The following is a 21,183-nucleotide window of genomic DNA, read 5'->3' on the forward strand; positions in this document are numbered from 1 at the left end:
AAAAAACGAAGCGTATAGTTTTTAGCAGAATTCGAATTAACGATTTATGTTACAAGTCACATAATTAAAATGGAAAAATCAACTTCTAATTGGTAATCTAAATCGACTTCCAAGTAATGATAGTAGAGTTATTATTAAACTGCGGATTTTTTATGCATTTATTTGGCGTTTTGAAATATACGCGATAAAATAAATTTTTTCTTAAATATTTAACAAGGTAATCGACTTTGCTTCGACGTAAAACGCCATTGATCAAGTAAAGCAATTCTCAATTTGAAATTTACATCGTTATCCGCAGTCTAGACATTACGAAGGCATATGTGTAGGTCGATTTGTTAACAGATAATTTGTAAATAAAAACGTGAAAGCTGCGTACTGCGTACAAGCTCCCACGCGCACACACAATAAACTCGATTATAGGTACTCTGTAAATATGTACAATTAGTAAAATTACGATTCGAATAATTCTAAATTTGAACCGTACTCTCTAGCGTAATCTTTCGCATGGAAATGTCAATTTCGAACAGCGAACTTGCAAAACATGCTCGAAAGATATATATTGCCGCTACGATTCGTACAGTGAATGGTAAAAATAGTTTTACTTTTTTTTTAAATTACGTACGCTCTATTTACACTGTCACTGAAATATTTGTCATGTTTCCCTTACAAACAAATTATATCGTATTTTGTGTTTCGAATTATCAAGACTCGATGAGAGTGAAAACTAGGTATGCGTGTACCTAAAAGTTTATGGCAACAATAGATTATGGAAAACAATATCACAAATGTAGTATATTTCTTGCTTTTTTATAAACGTTTCATTTTGAAAGGTAAATATCGAGGTCATTGCTTTTCAAAGGATAAAAATCTATGCTTTACAATTCTATCGCAATAATGTGTTAATCTATGAATTTTTCAAAACATTCAAGTTATAGGTAGTTTCATGTTCGTTTTTCATCTTTCGGTAAACGATTTAAGTATTAAAGGAATACTTTCATTTAGAGTGTCGAGGAATAGATTTTTTTTCGACACACTGTCGTAACATTGTTGATTTAACATTGTAACGACATACGTCTTGAAGCAATATTTTATCGTAAAAGACATTGAGCTGCAATGTTTTACTATAGAATCAGGTTTTACTTTATTCATACGAAATATGAATTCACTTGTTATCGTTGATGAAAGTAGAAACGAGACGAATACTGTTCACGCTATAATAAAATTGATAGATCTATGCTTTTAACATGAAGAGTGTCAAAATAATCAAGTACTGTTATTCAATAGAATTTGTTCGTACTAAAAAATGCAAGGACTTATCGAATGACCCGATATACCTTTCCCGCAAGAGATTCTCGAAGAGCCCTCATTTTCCGCTTACCAAGGAAAATGCTTCCTTAAACTCACTTCATTCAAACTTATTTTCTTTATTACTAAACAGGTTTCTTTTCTTTCGAAGGCTCTTCTTTTTCAACCTCGCTTCTTTCACCGTCGTCGAGTTCAACGGAACCAAAATCCCTGGACTCTTCCTTACAGTCTTTAATAGAGGTCGTTTCCGTTTCCGTTTCCTCGACTATATCTTGTTCCTGTTCTAGAAAGTCTGTAGGTACAAATTCCATTTGATCTTCACTGTCGTTTATGTCCGGTGGTTCGGGTATTTCACAGAAATTCATTTCCCTTTCACCATCGGTTATTTCGTTGCCACCCGGATCATCGTCTTCGTGTAGACTCATTAGCTTTTCGAAGTTTGAAGGGTTCGAACTATCTTCGTTATTCTCGGGGAATATCGTGGGACTTAGGGGTATATCTAACGGTTCCATTTTGACTGTGGTAGTGGGCGACGTCGGGGTTACTGGCCGTTGTAAGCGTATCTTTGTGAATGGTTTTGGATCGATTGATTCTGTATATTGCCGTTTCTGCGCGCGTTTTGGACTAGATGGTGTAGTAACTCCGGAAGTGGAAGCTTTCTCTTTGGTCTCCGATGTGGCTCGAGGAACTGGTTGTGTTGTTGCTGGCTTAGATTGCGGGATCAGTAGCGGAGGCTTTGGATTCTAAAAGAATAAACAATCGCTGTGTAAGACATTATAATAGAACGCTCTATGGCAATGTAACACCTCGTCAAGAAAAAACCTTTCGTTTCTTCGCTGTCAAGATGACATTACGTCTCGTAGGATGTACATATGTTACCTGCGAAGAAGGATTTGGACCAGCTAATCCTTTCACTTGCAGTGCTTCGGCTGCGTTCAACAATTGTGGCAATTTGTCATGGGCAACGTTGACTTCGCCACGATACATAAATTTGACTAGCGCTTCGACTTCCCAGAACTTAAGGTCTTTCATTAAAATAATCGGATGCTGACACGGGTTCTCGCGTAATAATTCTGCAAGGTAATCGCTGCACGACGATAATATCATTTTATGACACTTTAACGAGCGACCCTCGCAGGCCAGGGTAACATCAACGAACTGCTCCGAGTCCAATAGAGATGGAAAACTGTTTTGCATGTTACTATGATAACTATTCCATCTTAAGCAGACCTGAAACATACAAGTGTTCGATATTTAACTTACCAATAAGGAATGTGCAAACGATACTTCGAGGTAGTTTCAAATAAATACCTCAGTGGGTTGTTGATGTACAATATTATGAGGTAACCCTTGATTAGGTTGCCTAGGTGGCATTTTAATAGTGGTTGGCGCGACTTGTTTTACTTTTAAGGGTATTGTTTTTAACACAAGAGTCTTTGGTTGTCGTTGCTGTTGCTGCTGTTGTTGCTGTTGCTGTGGCATCGGCGCTGGAGCAATGTTTCTTATGTGTGGCCTTACCAAGGATTGCGTAGCTATCCTTATGGCCTTTGTAGTTGTATTAGCGGGTGGTAATACTGCAAAAGAAAATCAACTTTCTTTACATAACGTATAAACATAAATAATAAACTAGCTACAACCATTATTTCTCTTGGCACATATCAGTACTAGACAGTATTACGATTCTTCAGAGGATATTGCAAAGACAATAATACTAACAATAGATTCTTCTGTATTTAGAAAGATATACATTCCTTTAATCATAGATCATCGAGCATACGTGAAAATAATCTTTCAACAATAGTCTTTATCATTTCAACTTTTTATACAAATTGGGTGGTGTCCCCTGTTATGATCTATTTTTCGAAAGAAGATTATCCGAAATACGCTCGTAATCTTAATCTTAAGCCCTCCACCCTACGACCTTCTATTCGAGACTTGCAAAACAGGAGCAGAGTGAACAACTACTATAGTGGGACTTCATTACCCGAACCCTCATTATCAGAATGCCCAATTTACCGAACTCGTTGCTGAGGCTCCCATTATGTGAACCGACTGCGCATGGTATACTACTACATATCGGAGCTCGTAGTATTCGTAAAAACAATCGCAACGAGTCTTCTGCTAATCCTTGAAAAACTCCACTGTCCCTGTACTCAAACAAATGAATATAAATCCAGTTATATAAACAACGTCTTATCCCCTAACGGTTTGGGTAGATGGAGTTCTGTACAAGTGTGTTTCAGATGTCCATTTCTGATAAACAGCCTGCGGTTCCTAATTAACCATTTTTGTTCGTGCTCCCTCTAACTAGACCCACATTCTAATGAACCCAGCGGCCAACGTATTCGAGTATCTCCGTCCACGCGTTAGCGTATTAGATCAACATCTTTTGATTCTGGGAAGAAAGATCGACAGCAAGGCGAACGACGAGCAACGTTGTTCTGGGTGAGGTCTGATCATCATTTGCGTTGATGCCGGTTTTGGGGACACGCTAGCCGCTGTATTCGATGGGCCACGTCAGGAAGTTGTGGTAGATAGTCGAACATGAATACATAGGACGACCGGTTAGATAGCTAACTATGATTACCGTGATAACGGCTGCCGATTAGTCTGCCGCCGTGGTGCACCCTGAGATGCCGATGGAGATTCGTGGTGCCGCATTGTCGAGGGTTCGCGCCGCCCCTGACCACGACCGCTCCGCAAATACGACACTGTGCACGGAGCGGGTCGTTGATGCACAAGTCGAAGTGTGCCCAAACGGCGCTAGGGTTGGTCATGGCCCGTAGGCTCCGTGCATGCGAGCGTACGCGGTGCGTAGCGCTCGCGTGACGGCCTTCCGACGACGGTGGCGACGGAGACGGCAGCTCAGCCGCCTCGAGGTAGCAGTCCTCCTCATCCTCCGGTTCCTGCTTCATGGCGATCTCCTCGAGCCGGAGACCCTCCACAATATCCTCGGTGGACGACGTGACTGGGTTCGGGTCAGTACCACAGTCCTCGTTCAGAAGACGGCGGGCTGTCAGCTTCACGGTGTCCTTACAGGCCACCAGTACAAGCCGACCCGCCGTCGCGGCCGTCGCGGCCGTTGTGCTTGTTTCGGTTGCTCCGCTTTAAAACCTGACCCTACGCCGATCGTGTTGCTGTTTCGACGATTTGCGCTCTCTCTCCCTCTCTCTGCGGAACGAAAACGCGCTGCTCTAAGAACGTAAGCATTAGGGCTGTTACCTTTCCGAAGCTTCGAAGGAACGAAGGCAACTTCGAAGTGTACGGAGTTTCGAAGTCTTCGAATCGTATGGAGTTCAGTGCCGGATTAAGCCAGCGTGGGGCCCGTAAATGATATGACAAGGCCCTAGGCTTTGTATCAGCGCCGTCGCGCCGTGCGCACCTTTTCAACAAACACAATGAATGACCTTTTTTTTTGCAAAAATATCTGTGCCCCCTGGCATAAACAGACGCTCATGTATCGGTGCCTCTTCGATGAAGCGCCCGTGTGGGGCCCCGGTTTGTGTGACGCGGAGCCCCCAGAAGCGCGGGGCCCGTAGCATTTGCTACTTCTGCTACGGGGCTTAATCCGGCCCTGATGAAGTTGTAACTTAATCAATCTTTTATCTGTGGTGGCGTATTTTTTTCGAAATGTAAGGGTGCTGCAACTGTATCAAATACAACTTAGCATTCTTTTAATCCTCTAATAATTTACTACAGAGATTCGAATTTCGAAGCTTCAAAATCTTCGACCTTCGAAGGAAAGTAACAGCCCTAGTAAGGAGTGCTGCCGATTTCAGCGCAACGTCCGATATACAAAAATAAAAATTGTCTGCGTTCATTTCCACATACTGTAAAGTCGCGATCTAGCTCCCATCGCCTGTTCCGAGCAGAGACATAGATTGTGTAGGTAAACTATTTTTTTATGACTGCGTCGACTGCATCGACCGCGCCGAAAATATAAAGAGGTAGGCGAAGGGACTGTGATCGTGGAGATCCTCAGGGAGCTAGATCGCGACTTTACTGTAACAAATAGACTGCGAATCTTGACGCGTAATAAAAGTTTTCCAACTCAAATTCTGAGATCAAAAGATATTTTAACGAATACACACACACACACAAGATATAGCAATATTATAAAATCCACTGTCTATTTGTTCGGACACTCGAACGCACGGGGTGGTTGAGAGTTTATTATGCAATAATGTTAGAGTCAGGATATGTTTAGAAATATAGGACAAACGAACGGCGCACTTCGAAGGTCAAAGTAGCATCGCCTTTGTCGCAGCAATATTTCTGTTCGTCTTTCATTCCAAATGCGGCCTTCCTAGTCTTTTCGACTTCTTTCAGCTCGGTCCTCGTATCGAGATCTTCAACTATATCGCGACTATGTCGTCCCAAGTGATTTTTCCTCACCCTGGTAATTAACAGCTATTGTTCAACAGGTAGTTTACGCAAATAAATTAGCAGCTTCAGCAAGAATCTTAATCGTCCGATTTCAAAGTACTTGTATTGACGTAATCTCGAATTCGAGTCCACTTCCGAACAAATATACACTTCGAAATGTTTGGTCGACGTTTAATTACATTTGCTTTTCTCTTCTAACCAATTAGCGTATTCCGAAAGCTTCGTAAATTGCGTGGCCGTTGAACAATGATTACTGTATTAATTGTAATTTCGTACCCAGAGGAATATATGTATAAACTATATTACAGATATCGGTTGGCAAGAATGTACTAATAAAATTGAGTTTTTGATCAAAGAAAAAAGTATATAATATGTAATCCGCATTAAAAAAACAAGTCAGTAAGTATATAAAATGACGAGACGAATTTTCTTTTAGATAAAATCGTTAAACTCGATTTTCCTTGGCAATTGTAAACAATGCGTTCTACGCATTTCATTCATCGATAAGCGTTTTTTGATGCACGTACATACAAAATTGCAATGATTCGAATGTCGCGGCACTTCATTGTCAGCGAGGTTAGAGGAACAAGTAGAATTGGCGTAAACACAGAATGCGAGTAAAAAAACATCGTGACTTAGAATCCGCGACATTTTCTACTGGTAATTTAATTACGCTCCTATCAGAAGTACATCTATGTATGTAACGTTTCTGATAGATATATATCATGAGATTCGCTGTATGCCTGTCCCTAGATAACTGTGTCATGTCGTTTAACCCGTTTGAAGTGTCGACATGAATGAAAAACTACATTCTTCTATCATTCCCGAATGAATTGATCATTTTAACACTAAAAGTACTCCGACTGACCGAGTATTACGTTCTACTCGACTAAAATAAACTTGAGAAACGAAAATATTCCTATTTTACCTTGTTTCCCCGTGCTGTATCGTTGAAAGGGGATGCGAAGGTCATTTGTACTTTTCGTTTTCAAAAACGTATAATTCGATAGAGACTAGTAGAACCTACGCTGCAGATTTTTATGGAAAAATAAAAATTGTCTCATGACTCTTAAATTCCTATGAACCTTGTAAAATCCGCGGTATACTAATAAGTAATTAATCAAAATGTTCTAGTTTAAAGTATGTCTATACAATTTCACTCGTAATCAAATATATTTTCGTATAATGCTCCGAATGGAATCAGTAATAACTAGAAAAAGCATCTAAACAACGACGACAGGGGAACCGTTTTCGGCGATAGAGGCAGTCGCGTAAATTCTTCTTTAATCGATATTAGAGATTGCTCGCAAATATGCACAGTTGTCCCGATAATTTAGCCGGCGCGATACACCTAAAATCGGCGTTTATAAAAAGCGCTAACGATAATCGTCCGGTGAGTAGATAAAAATATGTAACGCATGGTTCTCGTGCTATCTGTTTCGCCCTGGCTGGCGACTCTGCCTATTGCTCCCTCTCATTTTAGCATATATCGTGTCATCATCCAGCAGACGATGCACGGATAAAGGCCGATTTGTACTATCCGTACTCCGTACAGAGACATGGAACCGTTCAGTATAATAATACTCGAATATTTCTTCCGTTTAGTTTCCGATACGCGTTTATGCGTTGATCGCGATCGGCAAATATAAACACCTACATATATTGAAAATCATTAAAGAATGTTTGAAACCGTTCAGTGTCTGTGCGGACAGTATAAATCGACCTTTATACGTATTAACGATTTAGCCGATGAGAGTGGACGATACTGTTACACGTATATTCCGTAGGAGTAGATCGATATGACAGTGGGGAAAGTCGAAGCCATGAAAAATGGTAAACTGGCGCGAAGAAGAAGAAGAAGCATTGGTGTACATTTCGACAAATGCCCGGGGCACGCGATGAGAGAAACGATTGAAAAATCTGTACGGAGAAGTTCTGCTATACACCTTCTGTTCGGTTCTCTTTCTTCTCTTCTCCCTCCTCTGTTCCGTATTCTAAATCACCCCACTACCTTCCCTTCCCACGATCAACGGTTCTAGCTTCGCACAATCGCTCTCGCTCCTCGTCTCTCTTTCACGCACACATTCCTCGTCCCTGTTACTCTATCGGACGCACACTCCTGTACTCGACACACCGTCAGTCTCTCCCTCTCCTTCTTGCCTCCCCGAAGATCTCGCTCGAGCGACCGGCTATAAAATGGCAACCGTTGCGACCGAGCACGATATCGAGTGGCACACGCCACTGCTCGTTGCCCGTGTCTCTACCGTACCTCTGTAAAATTTTTCTCCTTCGGTCTCTTTCCTTCTTCTCTTTGTTGCCGTTCCACGCAGTGTCACTTAACCGTACGCAGTCGTTCGATCCGCGGCCGCGAACCGGTTCGATTTCGTATCGTGTTCGGAGAGAGAGCCTTGCCTGGCTTGGCTAACTGTTTCGTCGAGAGCCACGCGACAGAATCGATCTGCCCTCGAGTCGTACGATCGTGTCTCGTTCAAATGTATGTTTCACGTTCGAAAAAGAAACTGGCACCGATCTCGTCGCCGTCGTCGTCGTCGCACCGACACGAAACCGACACACTGACTTCGTATCGCGTATATCCAGTGCGCCTATCTCTCTTCTCTCCCGTACAAACGTATCCCACGATTACCGGTATCAGACTCGCTGCCGTTCGTGTATCGAGCCCGTGGACACACAACAAGGTATCGTTACGAATTTCTCCCGTTCCCGTGGTGTGTTCTGTTCTATTCTGTGTTCCCCGAGAGCTGTATACGGAAAGTGTACTCTTCGTTAACGAACGAACGATCGCCGAATCGAGAAACGAACGCGCTCTCGTGTATCTCGATCGGATATCGAGAGAACCGTTGCCCAGTGCCGAATCTGTGCCTTTTTCCACGACGCGCTCCGACGGACCTCGCTAGAAGAGCGGAACGATTTTCCCCGAAGCCGAACCCGGGAGTGACTAAAATCGAAATCGGTGGACGAACAGGGGCGCGTCAGGACGCGCATGTGCGACGGCGCCGCCGGTCGTCGACGCATATTATCCGTGCCGTGCCGTGTTTCGTGTTGCTATCGCGTGCGCGTTCCCGGGTCCTCTCCTCGCTAAGGAATTACTAACCGACCTGATCACGTTCGACTCGTTTCTCCGGCAGCGAGCCGCGCGAATTCTCATCGATCGGGAACCGCTCTTCTCTCGGGGCTACCCTTTTTTTTCGCGCGCATCTTTAAGATCCCGCGCCATCTTGGGACGCGGAACACAGAAACCAACGACAAACGTGTCGACCGTTAATCTCCTAGCACGGCTCCTCGCTTCTCCTACGAGAGTTAATTTGTTACTTATCGATCGCCACTCTCACGCTTACCCGGTCTGCGCGTCGATCCTCCGGAATACCGCGACGCATATATGTATATATATCTCTTTGTTATGAAACGCTACGCCAATCCCAATCATCCGAACGTGTTCCCGGGAAAATTGAAAAACCAGACTGAACTACAGCCGACCGGAGGCTGTGCGGAATCCGGAAAATGCCGGATCGGGACGGGTTCTCCAGAATTTCGGAAATATCTGTATTTTCGGGTACACACGAACATCTCTAGAATTTATGATTTTCGACGGGCACACGGCCTCCCACGAATCGTGTAGTTTATTATGCGTTTTTCTTTATTTTATCAGTTTTTCATTATTTAATCGCTCCTTCATTTTCGATATTTTCGAATATTTGTGATATATTGCACGAATTACGATCCGGATTCGATAAAAAGCTAATAAAAGAAATACTGAATACATGTGTTTTATGTGGCAGTAAATGTACAAAGTATTGTTTAATACGTTGAATGCCGCGATGTTACTAATGTACGGGTGACAGAGTTTATTTTCAGTGTTTTACATTTTATTAGGCTCTGCAAACGGTAAGGAGGTCGAAAAAGTATTGATTAATTACTTCGATTTTATTGAATCTTTCAGGATGTTCGATCGATGGCCGATATGTTAAAAAACAAATTGCACACTTACTCCCACAAAAGATACACCATATACTGCTTTTTTAAACAATCCCTTTATCACGTTATACGGGAGTCTAACGTAATGCATAATTGCTGTTCTTATTTCGATGTTGAATCCTAATTTTCTTTCACAGTATTTATTGTACGACAAGCTATAGTTGTATGTTCTTTTATATCATCTTATGCAGGATAACTGTACAGGTATGAATTTTCTAGCTTTATATAAAGATGGGACTTAACTTGTAAAGGAATGAAATGGTAAAGAAAAGAGCATATCACATTTCCTTTCTCCCTACTATACAACACAATCCTAACTCAGTTTAATGAACATTTTATTAATTTTTATTCCTAAAATTTCTTCGTTAATAACACAAAAAATAATTTAAACGCATTACAATTTGTGCTCCTTTTTTTAAACATCCGATTGTACCAATATATCCTCTGAAGAATCCTTTATTATTTAATATAATTGACATTGAAAGAATACAATGATTACGCTAATTATAAACTGTCTAATATGCGTAAAAAAAAGTACACTTACCTTTTCCAGCGGTTGTTCGTTTCGGTCGCGTAGTCTTTCGTTCCAATAGGGGGTCATCTTTGAGCGTCGTCGGTCCGTTGATAGGATTTTTATTCTCCTCTAAGTCTGTAAAATAAAGTCGATTAATAGTCGGGAAGTAAATGAAGTTTTGGTTGAATGAAAATTAACAACGCTTACTTGTTAACACGCGAGGCTTGCCAAGAGCCAAATATCGCTTTCTGGCAACCTGCGCGGCCGCAAAATCTGGCTTGTGGTTATGCTCCATACGCACTCTCGGCTTGGTGCAGGTCGTTGTCGTGATGAGGCTACCCCTGCAATACATCGTTCTACCAACGCATCTCCATCGGATGTTGTACGGCTGCTTCTTATGCAGTGTGTACATGTAGCCTCGGTGAATCAATTTTGGGCCGCCCTTGTTTGATAACACCACCTGGAATACAAGTTCATTGCTATTAACACTTTACTTCCCGGCGGTTTCTTAACACTAACCGTACCGGATATACATTGTTTTATAAAAACTGAACTTATTTAGATGTTTCACAATTTTTATAATAATACGTGATCAAATAAAGAAATTTATTGAATAGTTTATGATGGAAGCATCTTTATAATTTCAATAATTAAAACATAAAAAATGTGAAACCGTTCATTTGACCGGCCGTGGTACGGTTAGTGTTAAACCAGGAATCAATACTTGAGAATTTGATAGAAACTACAATTTCATTCGTAATTCAACAAACTCGAATTAACGTAATAACTTCTTCGGAAACTATTATTTGAAAGAAGATTTTTTAACAGCCCTCCGATAGGCAAAGAGTTTACGTTTTTGTCAATTTTCGATTAAATTTTATTAGCGCAACATATCATTGAGTTGACAGTATTCGATGTAGTTCTTTTATTTTTATTTAGAGCTTCCGTTAGATATTTTAAAGGTGATTTAGAGGATCGAATGTTTTCGTTAAATGATCGCGAGTTTCGAGGATCTTCTATCTCACACCTCAGCAACGTTCGAATCGTCATCGCCGGAATTCTCAGTCGGAAGGCCGAACGACGTGGACGCTTCTTCCTCGTCCTTTATTTTGCTTCCGCACATGTTTTTCGAGCGCCGTGACATCTTGTTGTGTATGTTTCTATTTTTTTCCGATTGTAAACACGTCGGGCTTCACTGGAGCATGCTTGTACCTGCTACGGCCTGTAACGTTAACATGATTAAAAAAGTTGAATTACGAAATACGCATTATACATCACATGCAAAAAATTGTGTTAATCGTTCACAAAATTTCTAGCAGAATACAATAAATTAACGACACGTACTAACAAAAATGTAATGATTATTTAAAATTGTGTTAATAAAGAAATAACGAATTATCTACGTTGATGAGTAAACAGCGGATTTGTATATGCAGTTATGACAAAAATGGGCAGGCGTAATTTAAAACAATAGGAACATTAGAAGAATTTAAAGCCACTATTATATTATTTTCAACCTATTGGATATATCAAGAAAGAAAATCAATTTCCATTTCCCTGCAATTTGTTGCAATTTAGGTAGAAAGTTTTTATTTTGCATAAAGATCTTCTGTCTAGCGATGAGGTGTAATTGAATCGAAAGATGGCTATGCGATTTAGACGATTTTAATGTACTTTGAATGTACAGGTCAGTATAATTCTCTGTAATAACAAAAAGAAGCACTTTAGTTGTTTTGACATTTGTTAATCGATGATAACAAGATGATTCGTCGATTAGAGGTTCGCGCAATCTGCATATCCTGAGCGATATACGCTCGCCATGATTTTCGCAATTGCATCTGTCTGCCGGGCTTCTATTACTGTGAAATCGCTTAAACGTCTCCGTACCTATGCATGGTCCAAAAATAGCATGGTACGGAGAGATGAACAAGCGGGTCTATAGAACCACAGAAATCGTGCGTGCTAGAAATTTCAGTATGCCTGGTATTCCGTCAAAAAACAATTTTCTTTCGCGTTTTTCTTATGTACGAAATGCAATTGAGATTTATCATATACATTTAGCCTACTCGACGTACAATCACAATATTATTAATTTACAACGAATCCGTTATTTATTGTTTCCGAAAGAAGCAATGTATTTATCACTTTAATATAAAATATAATACGTATCATTTTCTGCTGTACGGAGATTGCGTTAGTTATATAACATTAAATAATTCGCGTACAGTATTTGCGTATTTTACATATATTACATCATATTACATATCCCGGAGTCGTATACTATACGTGTAGAGATACTCCATCGTGTAATTAAACTTTTTGGTCCTACGTGCGTTATTATATTAATTATAATGACACTACCGCGAACACATATATTTGAAAATAATTACAGTACGAATATTTTGATCTCTGCATATAAAATATACCGATACAACCTACCAAGGTATTAATAAATAATTTCCCGAAGTATCAATTTGACAATCAACTTACAATAATGTGTACCGAGTAACGATTATCATATAAATATATATACAAACGTACATACTCTATTATCTTTTCAGTTCTCTAGCTACTTCCGTGCCAATCAATTTATAAGTTCATTCTTATACCGCACCGACCGCAATTAAAGAAATGTAAGTATAAGAAAGTACAACAATACTCACGTGTTATTGACACACAAGTCTATCCACCGAATTCGCTGGAACGAACCATTACATACGGACAAAAATTGCAATTTTAAACAAAGAAAAAAGAAGAGTCAAGCAGAACGATCTCGGTCGACGATAAAAAGAACGTAACCGGGGATGTCGGTTTTCTTGGTCGAGATGTATCGATATCCAACGGCAGTCGTAAGTAAAAGCCACGGATAGGTTATAGCCGTTTTCGTCTGGACTGTCGAATGGCCAACAAAAATGGCGAAACGCGGATGATCGGGTCTTGCGCAATAAACACGGAGCGTGGAATATGGCACCGGACAAGCGCAATCAATGAACGGCACTATGGCAGTTATGGCACCGTATTACAGACCGTGTCATGCTTACGGCGCAACGGATCGTTTTCTCGCTTTTACCATTCAAGTGGAAGCGGCGCGCGACACGAGATTCCTTCATATACATATAGCTTCCTAAAGTTTCAAGACCCTATCGTTCACTTAATCGTTCATTGTTTTCAAATACGCACCGATTGCATGATCGCGCGTGTTCACGGAAACGTTCTTGTCATCAAAACAAACCCGTAAACGTTGTTGTGCACCGAAAGTTTGCTATATTGTTCACTTCTAATCCATTCGCGCGTTCGATTGTCCTTTTCACGATAAGTTGCACAATAGGCATTCCAAATTGAGAACAGTTTAAGCAAAAAGATAACTGTATAACTCTCGATGTATAACCAAGTTCAGTGGAAAGTTGCATTATATGCATAAGAGTATAAAAGACTTGTCTGGATGAGTGTCTAAAATTAGCGAAATGAAACAGAATAATAAACAGAGAAACGAAATCTTTTCATTATTTCTATGGATGCGCCAGAAGAATTTTAATATTTTGGTAGAAATGTATGAAATGACAACCTCATCTATCACTATTAGAACTAAAGAAACGATTTCTATCATTGGTAAAGTGGCTTCTAGTAATTCATAACAAAAAGGAGTACATCAGGTTTCATTTAAACTAAAAAGAAGTTTACCTTTCTTTCTAACAATTATATTTTCGCAACCAACCAGTGCTAATTTTGTTCCAATTCACATGGTCTTATTTGGCTCCAATTTTATTGCTTCGTCGCGCCATCTGTCAAGAACGGAAATGACTTTTAAGAATCGACCACAGACTTCAAATCGTTATAGATGTCCCGTACAGCATAATTTTGTGTTTATGGTTCTAATTTACCGACTCTGTAACTAATGTCCGATTTCAAATCTTGATCTTTCAAAAAGGGTTTCTAAATCTGTAAGATTCTATCTGATAGTACAAACACAGTCGCCACAGCACAGTTAATATTGTATACTAGAATGTAAGAACAAACGTATTGAAAGATTTTCAATAAAGATATCTTGTAATAAATTAATAAAACGTGATTTCATATTCTTATTGTAATTAATATTAATTGTACGTTCCAAAGGGCATGGTAAAAGATTGATTTGCGATGGTTCATTGTTTTTAATGTAATTTATAAGTAGTACAGTATAATGTTAATTAAATTGATTATATTAAATATTGTTTCCTTGTATGCATTGTGTAACCGAATAACGATACAGACGAGACTAGCAGGTGGTGACCTTCAGTAGCGCTACCCCTTTTCTTTCAGTTTTCTTCTTTCATCCCTAGCGCTAAATAATAATTAGTTTACCATTTCTTTTAATCGACTCCCTTCAACTTGTTCTCTGTCTCCTCTTCTTATCTCTCTTTCTCTCTCTCTCGTTCACTCGCTCGCTCGCTCTCTCTCTCGCTCTCTCTCTCTCACGCTCGCACACTTCCTTTGCGGGTGCTCTCTTATTGTGTATTGGCAGCGTTTGATGGATTGCGAAATCATAGTCAAAGGAAGCCCATTCGAATTCAGAATAGACGATCGACTGAGTTATGGGAAACGTGTTTTTATGATCCTGAGAAAACGATAAATTATATAGTTGATTGAAGAATGGCTCACGACTTAAACATCTTAAAGGCACAGGCAACACGTGTAGCATAAAAACGTATTAATATATACTGATCAACCACTCGGATCATACGTGAAAAAGCGGAGATACTTTTCAATTAACCGAACCCTCCATTTGACCATTTGAATTTTCAAAAATCGTTCAATTGCGTTAAAGATATAAACTCTCGTCAGTGCAAGACCACGTGACTATATCTGCAGAGTCGTAGCATGGCGCCAAAATGGCCAAGAATCTTTTCATTTTCTATCCAAAATTGATATCACATCAATTTTCCCCAATCATTGTGCTAAATACTTAAAAAGAAAGTATAATTATAAAAAAAGTCGTTTGAATGTGCAAGGGTTTGGTAGTATGGTGTTCCATTTGGAAGATTGGAAGAAAAGGGCTTTGTGCTGAGGCTTATTTTAAGAAGACAATCCATCGGATGACGATCTCAGTCACCAATGGTGTTGTGACGAAGTCTATCTTTAACATGAATGTACAATATGCACCGAAATCACTCAATATAATTTCAATATAATTCACGATTTCAAAATCCTGTATCATTTTACCGACACACCGTCTGTACCTGATTATGCATAACGTTTCCGTTTGCTTGTCGCACATAAAATTACTGATTTGATTCTGGACTTGCTGCCAAAACAGAAGACAAAAATTCAGTTCGTAAAACCTCATTAAAAAGCATTCGGTTGAAACAGTGAAATTTAAATTCACTGAAAAATCGGCACCTTCAGGTGCATATACGTTAAGAATTTTGAAAAAGATATTCACCAAAGCAAGATCGAGTTATGCGAATATAGGTTGTCGAAACTGTGATACGCTGCAAAGGGGAAACTTTGAGTCACACATTTGCGAAATTCAACCGGGAAATCAACATCAGCGAGAACGTATCCATCACAGAGACACTTATATAAATGTACAGGGACACTGAAAAACATTAAACATTAATCACTTAGCCGGCTTTCCACGTTTCATTGCGTATGACTAGTGACATTAAAAATGTAGCTCAGCATAGACGTACACTGGTATCGTATCGAAAGAAAGAGTCACCCTGACTAATCCTTCCAGGTGTGGAAGGTGTTCAAATTCCTTTCTCGAATACATCGGTCAAGTGAAACGAAACACTCTGTATAGGCTACATTACATTGTTTGATTCGGTTGGTTCGTATATTATATTCTCGGATCACTGAAATCATGAGTAAATTTTTACGAGACTGCGGAGTTTATGCGTTTATAGAGTATGTTTGTTTGCGTGTGTATTTGCGGTATAGAACGAAATGCATGTCCCAAATTCCAAATAAGAATGTACTTACTAGCCGACGAATTTAAGACTCTACTGCGCATCTGACTCTAACGGAACTCGTTCATTGGCTAATCCCCCTACTCGTAACTTCGCCGACCACGCGATCATTGGCTGACGCGCAACGACTTGCGCAGTACAAGTACATTCTTATTTGGAGTTAAGTATAGCCGAACTTCCTTAATGGAAAACGTGCAAAGGTGTGCAAATTATTAGAACTAATACAGTTTCCTTATAATTCGTTAGCGTTCAAATTATAGCGAAAGAGAATACGATATATTATAAATTGTAGAATTTCATTAGTCGTGAGTTAGAAGCGATGGTAAGGAAATATGTTTCGTCGTCTTTATCTCTTGGTAAAATACAGTTGTTCTTCTTTATAGATTGTTTGTCTAGTTTCAACGAACTCGTTTGGATTTTATTATTATCTTACATTAAATTCCTAAGCATTAGACAACAAACGCATAGTACAATAATTTGGCACACCTCTGTGAATTTTGGTTCTTTTATCTGAAGCAGCATAAAGTTCCGCAGTCGGACTACCGCATAAAAGAAGATTTAGACCTGTACCATACATTTTTGTAGAGAACTACGTACAGGCGAAAGCTTCTTATGTTCGAGCATCGAGATTTTGGAAGGATCTTTGGATATGTGATCCGATATCGGTGTCTTTGTAAATGAACGTTTGGAATGTGTACTGTACATAGGACGCTGCGACATACACGTAATGTATATGTATAAATGTACACATGTATAAATGTATACATATACATATACATATACATACATAATACGTATATCGGGATACAGTGGCGAAAACATGCGTTGGACAAACTCTAATACACACGAATGAGTCACGAAAATGGATGCACGAATTATATTATATAAAATCGTTTTCCTCGTTAATATCAATAACTCGTATTTACAAATTTGTCTCCTCTTCGCCTAACGATTCTAAGTTTCGGCCAATCTCGTCACTTTGGTCGATGAGCCGCCTACTAACAATTACATTACGTGCGAAGAACTTGACCGGAAGATAAAGATAAGTTGCCAATGCCTTCAAAATTTCTGCGTCAGTATAACTCCATGACCATTATACGCGTAAGATACGTAGTGATATTTTTCTCTCCCTCTTATTTTGATGTCGAACGTTTTAACGCCGTCGATTCGAGAATCACTCTATTTATGAGTTTTTGCCTTACGGTGGCAGTTTTTGAAAAAACATTAAATACAGGCGATGTACTTCCAATGTGTTTTTGCATACGCCATAGTTATCCGTTAGAAATGGCGGGTACACCGAGACATTCCTTTTAATTTGGTTTCAGTTTCACCAACAACAAACCAAGCACATCAATGTAATATCAATTACATATCTAGAGCTAAAGATATATCGTTTGAAATAAAGGAAGCAAAATTCACGGAGAATATAACATGCAGACAAAGTAAAATTTTTAATTATTACACACCCTTCTTAAATCCAAGATACTCGCTAATTTCACGAACACCTCTCCTCCTTTTTACAAATTTCTTATCCGTACGTCTAGCTTAAATAATTAACGGTTACATAATAAAAATAACAATTTGGAAGTACGATTCGTCGATGGTGAAACCGAACAAATTGAATATACATGTACATATTTTATACAGAAACACAGTTGAATATCCGTCTATGTATCTCACGTCGCAATGCAAGTGAACAGAAGAAAATTCCAGATAGCGACAAACACAAAGGCACGACGAATTTGTAACTCCTCTAGCCGGCATTTTAATTTTCCAAACGATCCTTTCGAGTCTAGAAAACGGACAGACTACTTTCTCCCCACGGGCAAATCTGTACTCGTGGTTTTGTCACTAGGATGTGAAAAGACTGTTCAGAGTTAGATTCGGAAGGATTCGTTCTCGGGGGCAACATTTAATCCTTTGCCTTTCCTTTTTGTATACGTACGTTGTATACGTTATATTAAACCGTGAAAAAATTCACTCCCAAAAGCCATCGTTTCCTCTTCCAAAGCCCGTTTCTCAAGAGGATTAAAGTGCCTCGAGCACGCAGTTTACGGTATCGCTTAAACTTATTCCGTAAAAATGATGAAAAAGGGAAGGAAGTTAGCGGGCGCTAAAATTTTTGGCCATGTTAAAATACATTTACATACACATAAATATATATATGTATATATTATATATATATGTATATAATATATGTATATTATATTATGCATAATATAAAATATATTATATATATATTATATATATACTTTTATAATACCGCATTCGATTTATTTCTACAATTAATATTAAACCTGGGTTTACCATGTTTGTCGTTTGGCAAAAACAAAGCAGCAGGACACGTACTTGCGTTTCTTCGGCAACGAAATACGGTAAAATCGCGTGGGCGATAAACATTCGAGGAAATCGTTTTAAAGCATCGAACGCCACACAAATTACATTATTCTCGGAGAAAGTGCGGAAGAAATTTCGAACGTAGAAAACGCTCGGTCCATTTTCGTTCGCCAAGCTAGGATGCTACACAAAATCATTTACAAAAAAACAAGCTGAATGAATTGTCCGATATTGCGAGTCGCAAGGTAGCTGTCGAGCATATTCGAGCAGTATTCGAGTTGCCGGCTCAACGGAGTTCGCCTTTTTTCGTACTGGTACCGCAAAACAATACCGAGACGAACGTCAAGGAAGTCCGAGGACAATGATCGCTCTCCCAGAGACTAACTTGACCGTATATCCCTAACGTCGTGTCGTTACAAATTGACGATATGCGAAAAATCGATGTTCGTGAACAAAACGCCATGGTGTGGCATCGAAAAACACGTCACATAAGAAACGGTCGTTAAAAACGAGTTTTCGTTTTGTCTCGCCTCGAACAAGATGGCGACACAAATACATCACGAAAAGAAAGAAAGATCCTTATGTGTTTTTTTTTATTACTGTCCATGGATAAATTCGTCAAGTAACAAAGGATTTTTACAGTCAACGTTTCGGAAGCTTGTCGGGTACACAATCTTTTGTTTCTCTTTTTTTATCCTTTCCACTTTTTTCGATTCATCTGCTTTGTCTTGTTCATCCTCCTTTTTTTCGTTCTTTCTTAAAACGTTTTACTCTTTTTTTTTGTTACTTTAAACAACCGATACACCTTTGCGGAATTACACCTCTACCGAACGCTAATTTATTTACGAACAAATAGAAACATCAAAAAGGCCAACCCATGGGATGTGTGAACATAGCGATTTATCGTCGGGAACGCCGAGCAGTGACTGTCGAACGACGATCCGCACTGTTAAATTATGCTTTACGATTAACTTGTGTTTCTTAAGACGCTTCTCGCGATCCTTGGCAACGGTTCTGAGCCGTCAAACAATCATACGGCACATGCGTAACACGATAGACAGCAGTGAAAAACATGCAGTTCGGGTCACGGAACTGCGCAAAAACAGGAAACGCAGCACTAACAACAGCATTCCGAATTGAATGGTTTTGTGAATCCAATATAACCTGGAACAGAAAAATCAACGATTAAGTATCTTGCATGTGCCGATACACTTTTCTCGAACATCATTCTATTCTTAAGCCTTTCGTCTGTTAAACTTTCTACTTTCTCGGTCGAGTTAGACCTTCTAACTTTTTCACGAATCATAATATAAACGACCAATATACCCTTCAGTGAATTACTTATGCTCCCTATCATCCTCTGTTTCTATCGTGCTATGTACTAGGTTCTTACATATCAAATGTCTGACATTTATCAGTAATGTTAAAGAAATATATTGACAAATAGCATTGGCAAATAGTGTGTTCATTTACTACTGCATTCTGACCGAACATTATCAATATGCTTATTCCTCCGCTCATATAAAATGAATACATTTTCAATAAAAGTACAATCGAACGTCTGAATAAAAACTGAAGATAGAACCTTAAAAAGATCAGCTTCGCGTCTAAAAATACATAAGGGTTTATGCAAGATAAACTTTTAGACAATAGTACTAGAAGTCAGACAATTCGTATGCAAGAACCTAATAGCATCTAGAACGAAGTGCAGTATTAGTAAAGTTGTTTAAACATTCATCTTATGAATCCTACATGAGCTTTCGTGGAAGCATAGTCGCTTACTTTTTAACATGTGAACGAGCGGCTGGTAGCGTGTCCGGGCTCTCCTTAAGAATGAAGTGTCGAATTCCAAGTATATAGTGTTCTAAATACGACGGCCAGTCAATTTGCCGGACGTCGAACATGAAGACTTGTCGGTCCTCGGGGCTAAGCTGTTCACCTAATCGTCTGACGTTATCATCTCTAAAGTTCCATTGCTGCGTGCTGAAGTACTCCAGGCATTTCGCCGCTTTGTGGAGTTTGGTTTGTATGCTGACCATGATGGTCGGTTTACCCTTCAGTCGCAGGAAAAAGTCTAAAATGTGTGCCGGCAGCATGTGCTGGAAGACCGAGCACACTTTGTTCATTATAACGGAGTTGCGGCATTTGCCGCCGGGATACCAGATCGCGCCGTTCGGTGGGTGCATCCGCGTGTATTTGAACATCAGATCAACGAACTTTCTCCAAGTGATCGGATTCTGTTGGCCTGTGCAACAATTATAGACCGGGATCGTTTTCGTGCGATTCGTCGCGGTCCTCCATGCCGCGCAGATCATCAAGTTGATCACTATGTCGACCGGCACCAAATCCGCGACACAGTCCTCGTGGCACAGCATACTCCTGCAAACGATCACACGTCGATGTTAACCCTTTAAGTCATCTATCTGTTTATTCACATCTATCCGCTATTTCCTAAACGACATTCTTCGAAGGTTTCTATCGCTATAATACAATAAATAGAATCTAGGGTTGCCAGATCTTCTGTATTTGATATGAGTCTTCTATATTTGAACTTGATCTTTACATATCTATAGGAATTTTCAAAAATCTTTGTTTGAATAAAAAAGTTTAAAATGTGCTGTGTACCTCTTTTACTTGAACCCCCCTATTTTGAGCCTATCTCATATACAGGGTGTTCGTACAGTATTACGACTTTATTTC

At 39.6% G+C, this 21,183-nt stretch overlaps 2 protein-coding genes and 1 long non-coding RNA gene across 11 annotated transcripts in view; 1 reads left to right on the forward strand and 2 right to left on the reverse strand.

Moving 5' to 3' along the window:
- Positions 1-1,050: 1,050 nt before the first annotated feature.
- On the reverse strand, positions 1,051-13,572 carry LOC143208208 (uncharacterized). Of its 2 annotated transcripts, XM_076422383.1 has the most exons (7): positions 12,862-13,572; positions 11,226-11,420; positions 10,406-10,658; positions 10,229-10,333; positions 2,617-2,879; positions 2,185-2,535; positions 1,051-2,048 (listed from the first exon to the last, which is right to left on the reverse strand). In XM_076422383.1, exons 2-7 carry the CDS (start codon positions 11,340-11,342, stop codon positions 1,431-1,433), a joined length of 1,707 nt encoding a protein of 568 aa, XP_076278498.1. In that variant the 5' UTR covers positions 11,343-11,420; positions 12,862-13,572; the 3' UTR covers positions 1,051-1,430. The 2 variants fall into 2 exon arrangements, with proteins under 2 accessions (XP_076278498.1, XP_076278499.1); XM_076422384.1 differs by lacking the exons at positions 10,229-10,333; positions 10,406-10,658; positions 11,226-11,420; positions 12,862-13,572 and adding exons at positions 3,893-4,476; positions 7,961-8,723.
- On the forward strand, positions 11,370-20,865 carry LOC143208213 (uncharacterized). The gene is made up of 2 exons (XR_013008873.1): positions 11,370-12,641; positions 12,760-20,865. It is a non-coding gene; the product is annotated as an uncharacterized LOC143208213 (long non-coding RNA).
- The window catches only part of LOC143208209 (putative fatty acyl-CoA reductase CG5065), a 75,616-nt gene continuing 68,762 nt past the window's right edge, over positions 14,330-21,183 (reverse strand). For all 8 annotated transcript variants that reach the window (XM_076422392.1, XM_076422386.1, XM_076422387.1 and 5 more), the window contains 2 exons: positions 20,266-20,862; positions 14,330-19,647 (listed from right to left, as the gene is read on the reverse strand). In XM_076422392.1, the coding sequence (XP_076278507.1) occupies positions 19,506-19,647; positions 20,266-20,862 (739 nt within the window). In that variant the 3' untranslated portion in view covers positions 14,330-19,505. The remainder of the gene's footprint in view (positions 19,648-20,265; positions 20,863-21,183) is intronic.

The sequence above is a fragment of the Lasioglossum baleicum genome, chromosome 4, assembly GCF_051020765.1.
Source record: "Lasioglossum baleicum chromosome 4, iyLasBale1, whole genome shotgun sequence".
Classification (NCBI taxonomy): domain Eukaryota; kingdom Metazoa; phylum Arthropoda; class Insecta; order Hymenoptera; family Halictidae; genus Lasioglossum; species Lasioglossum baleicum.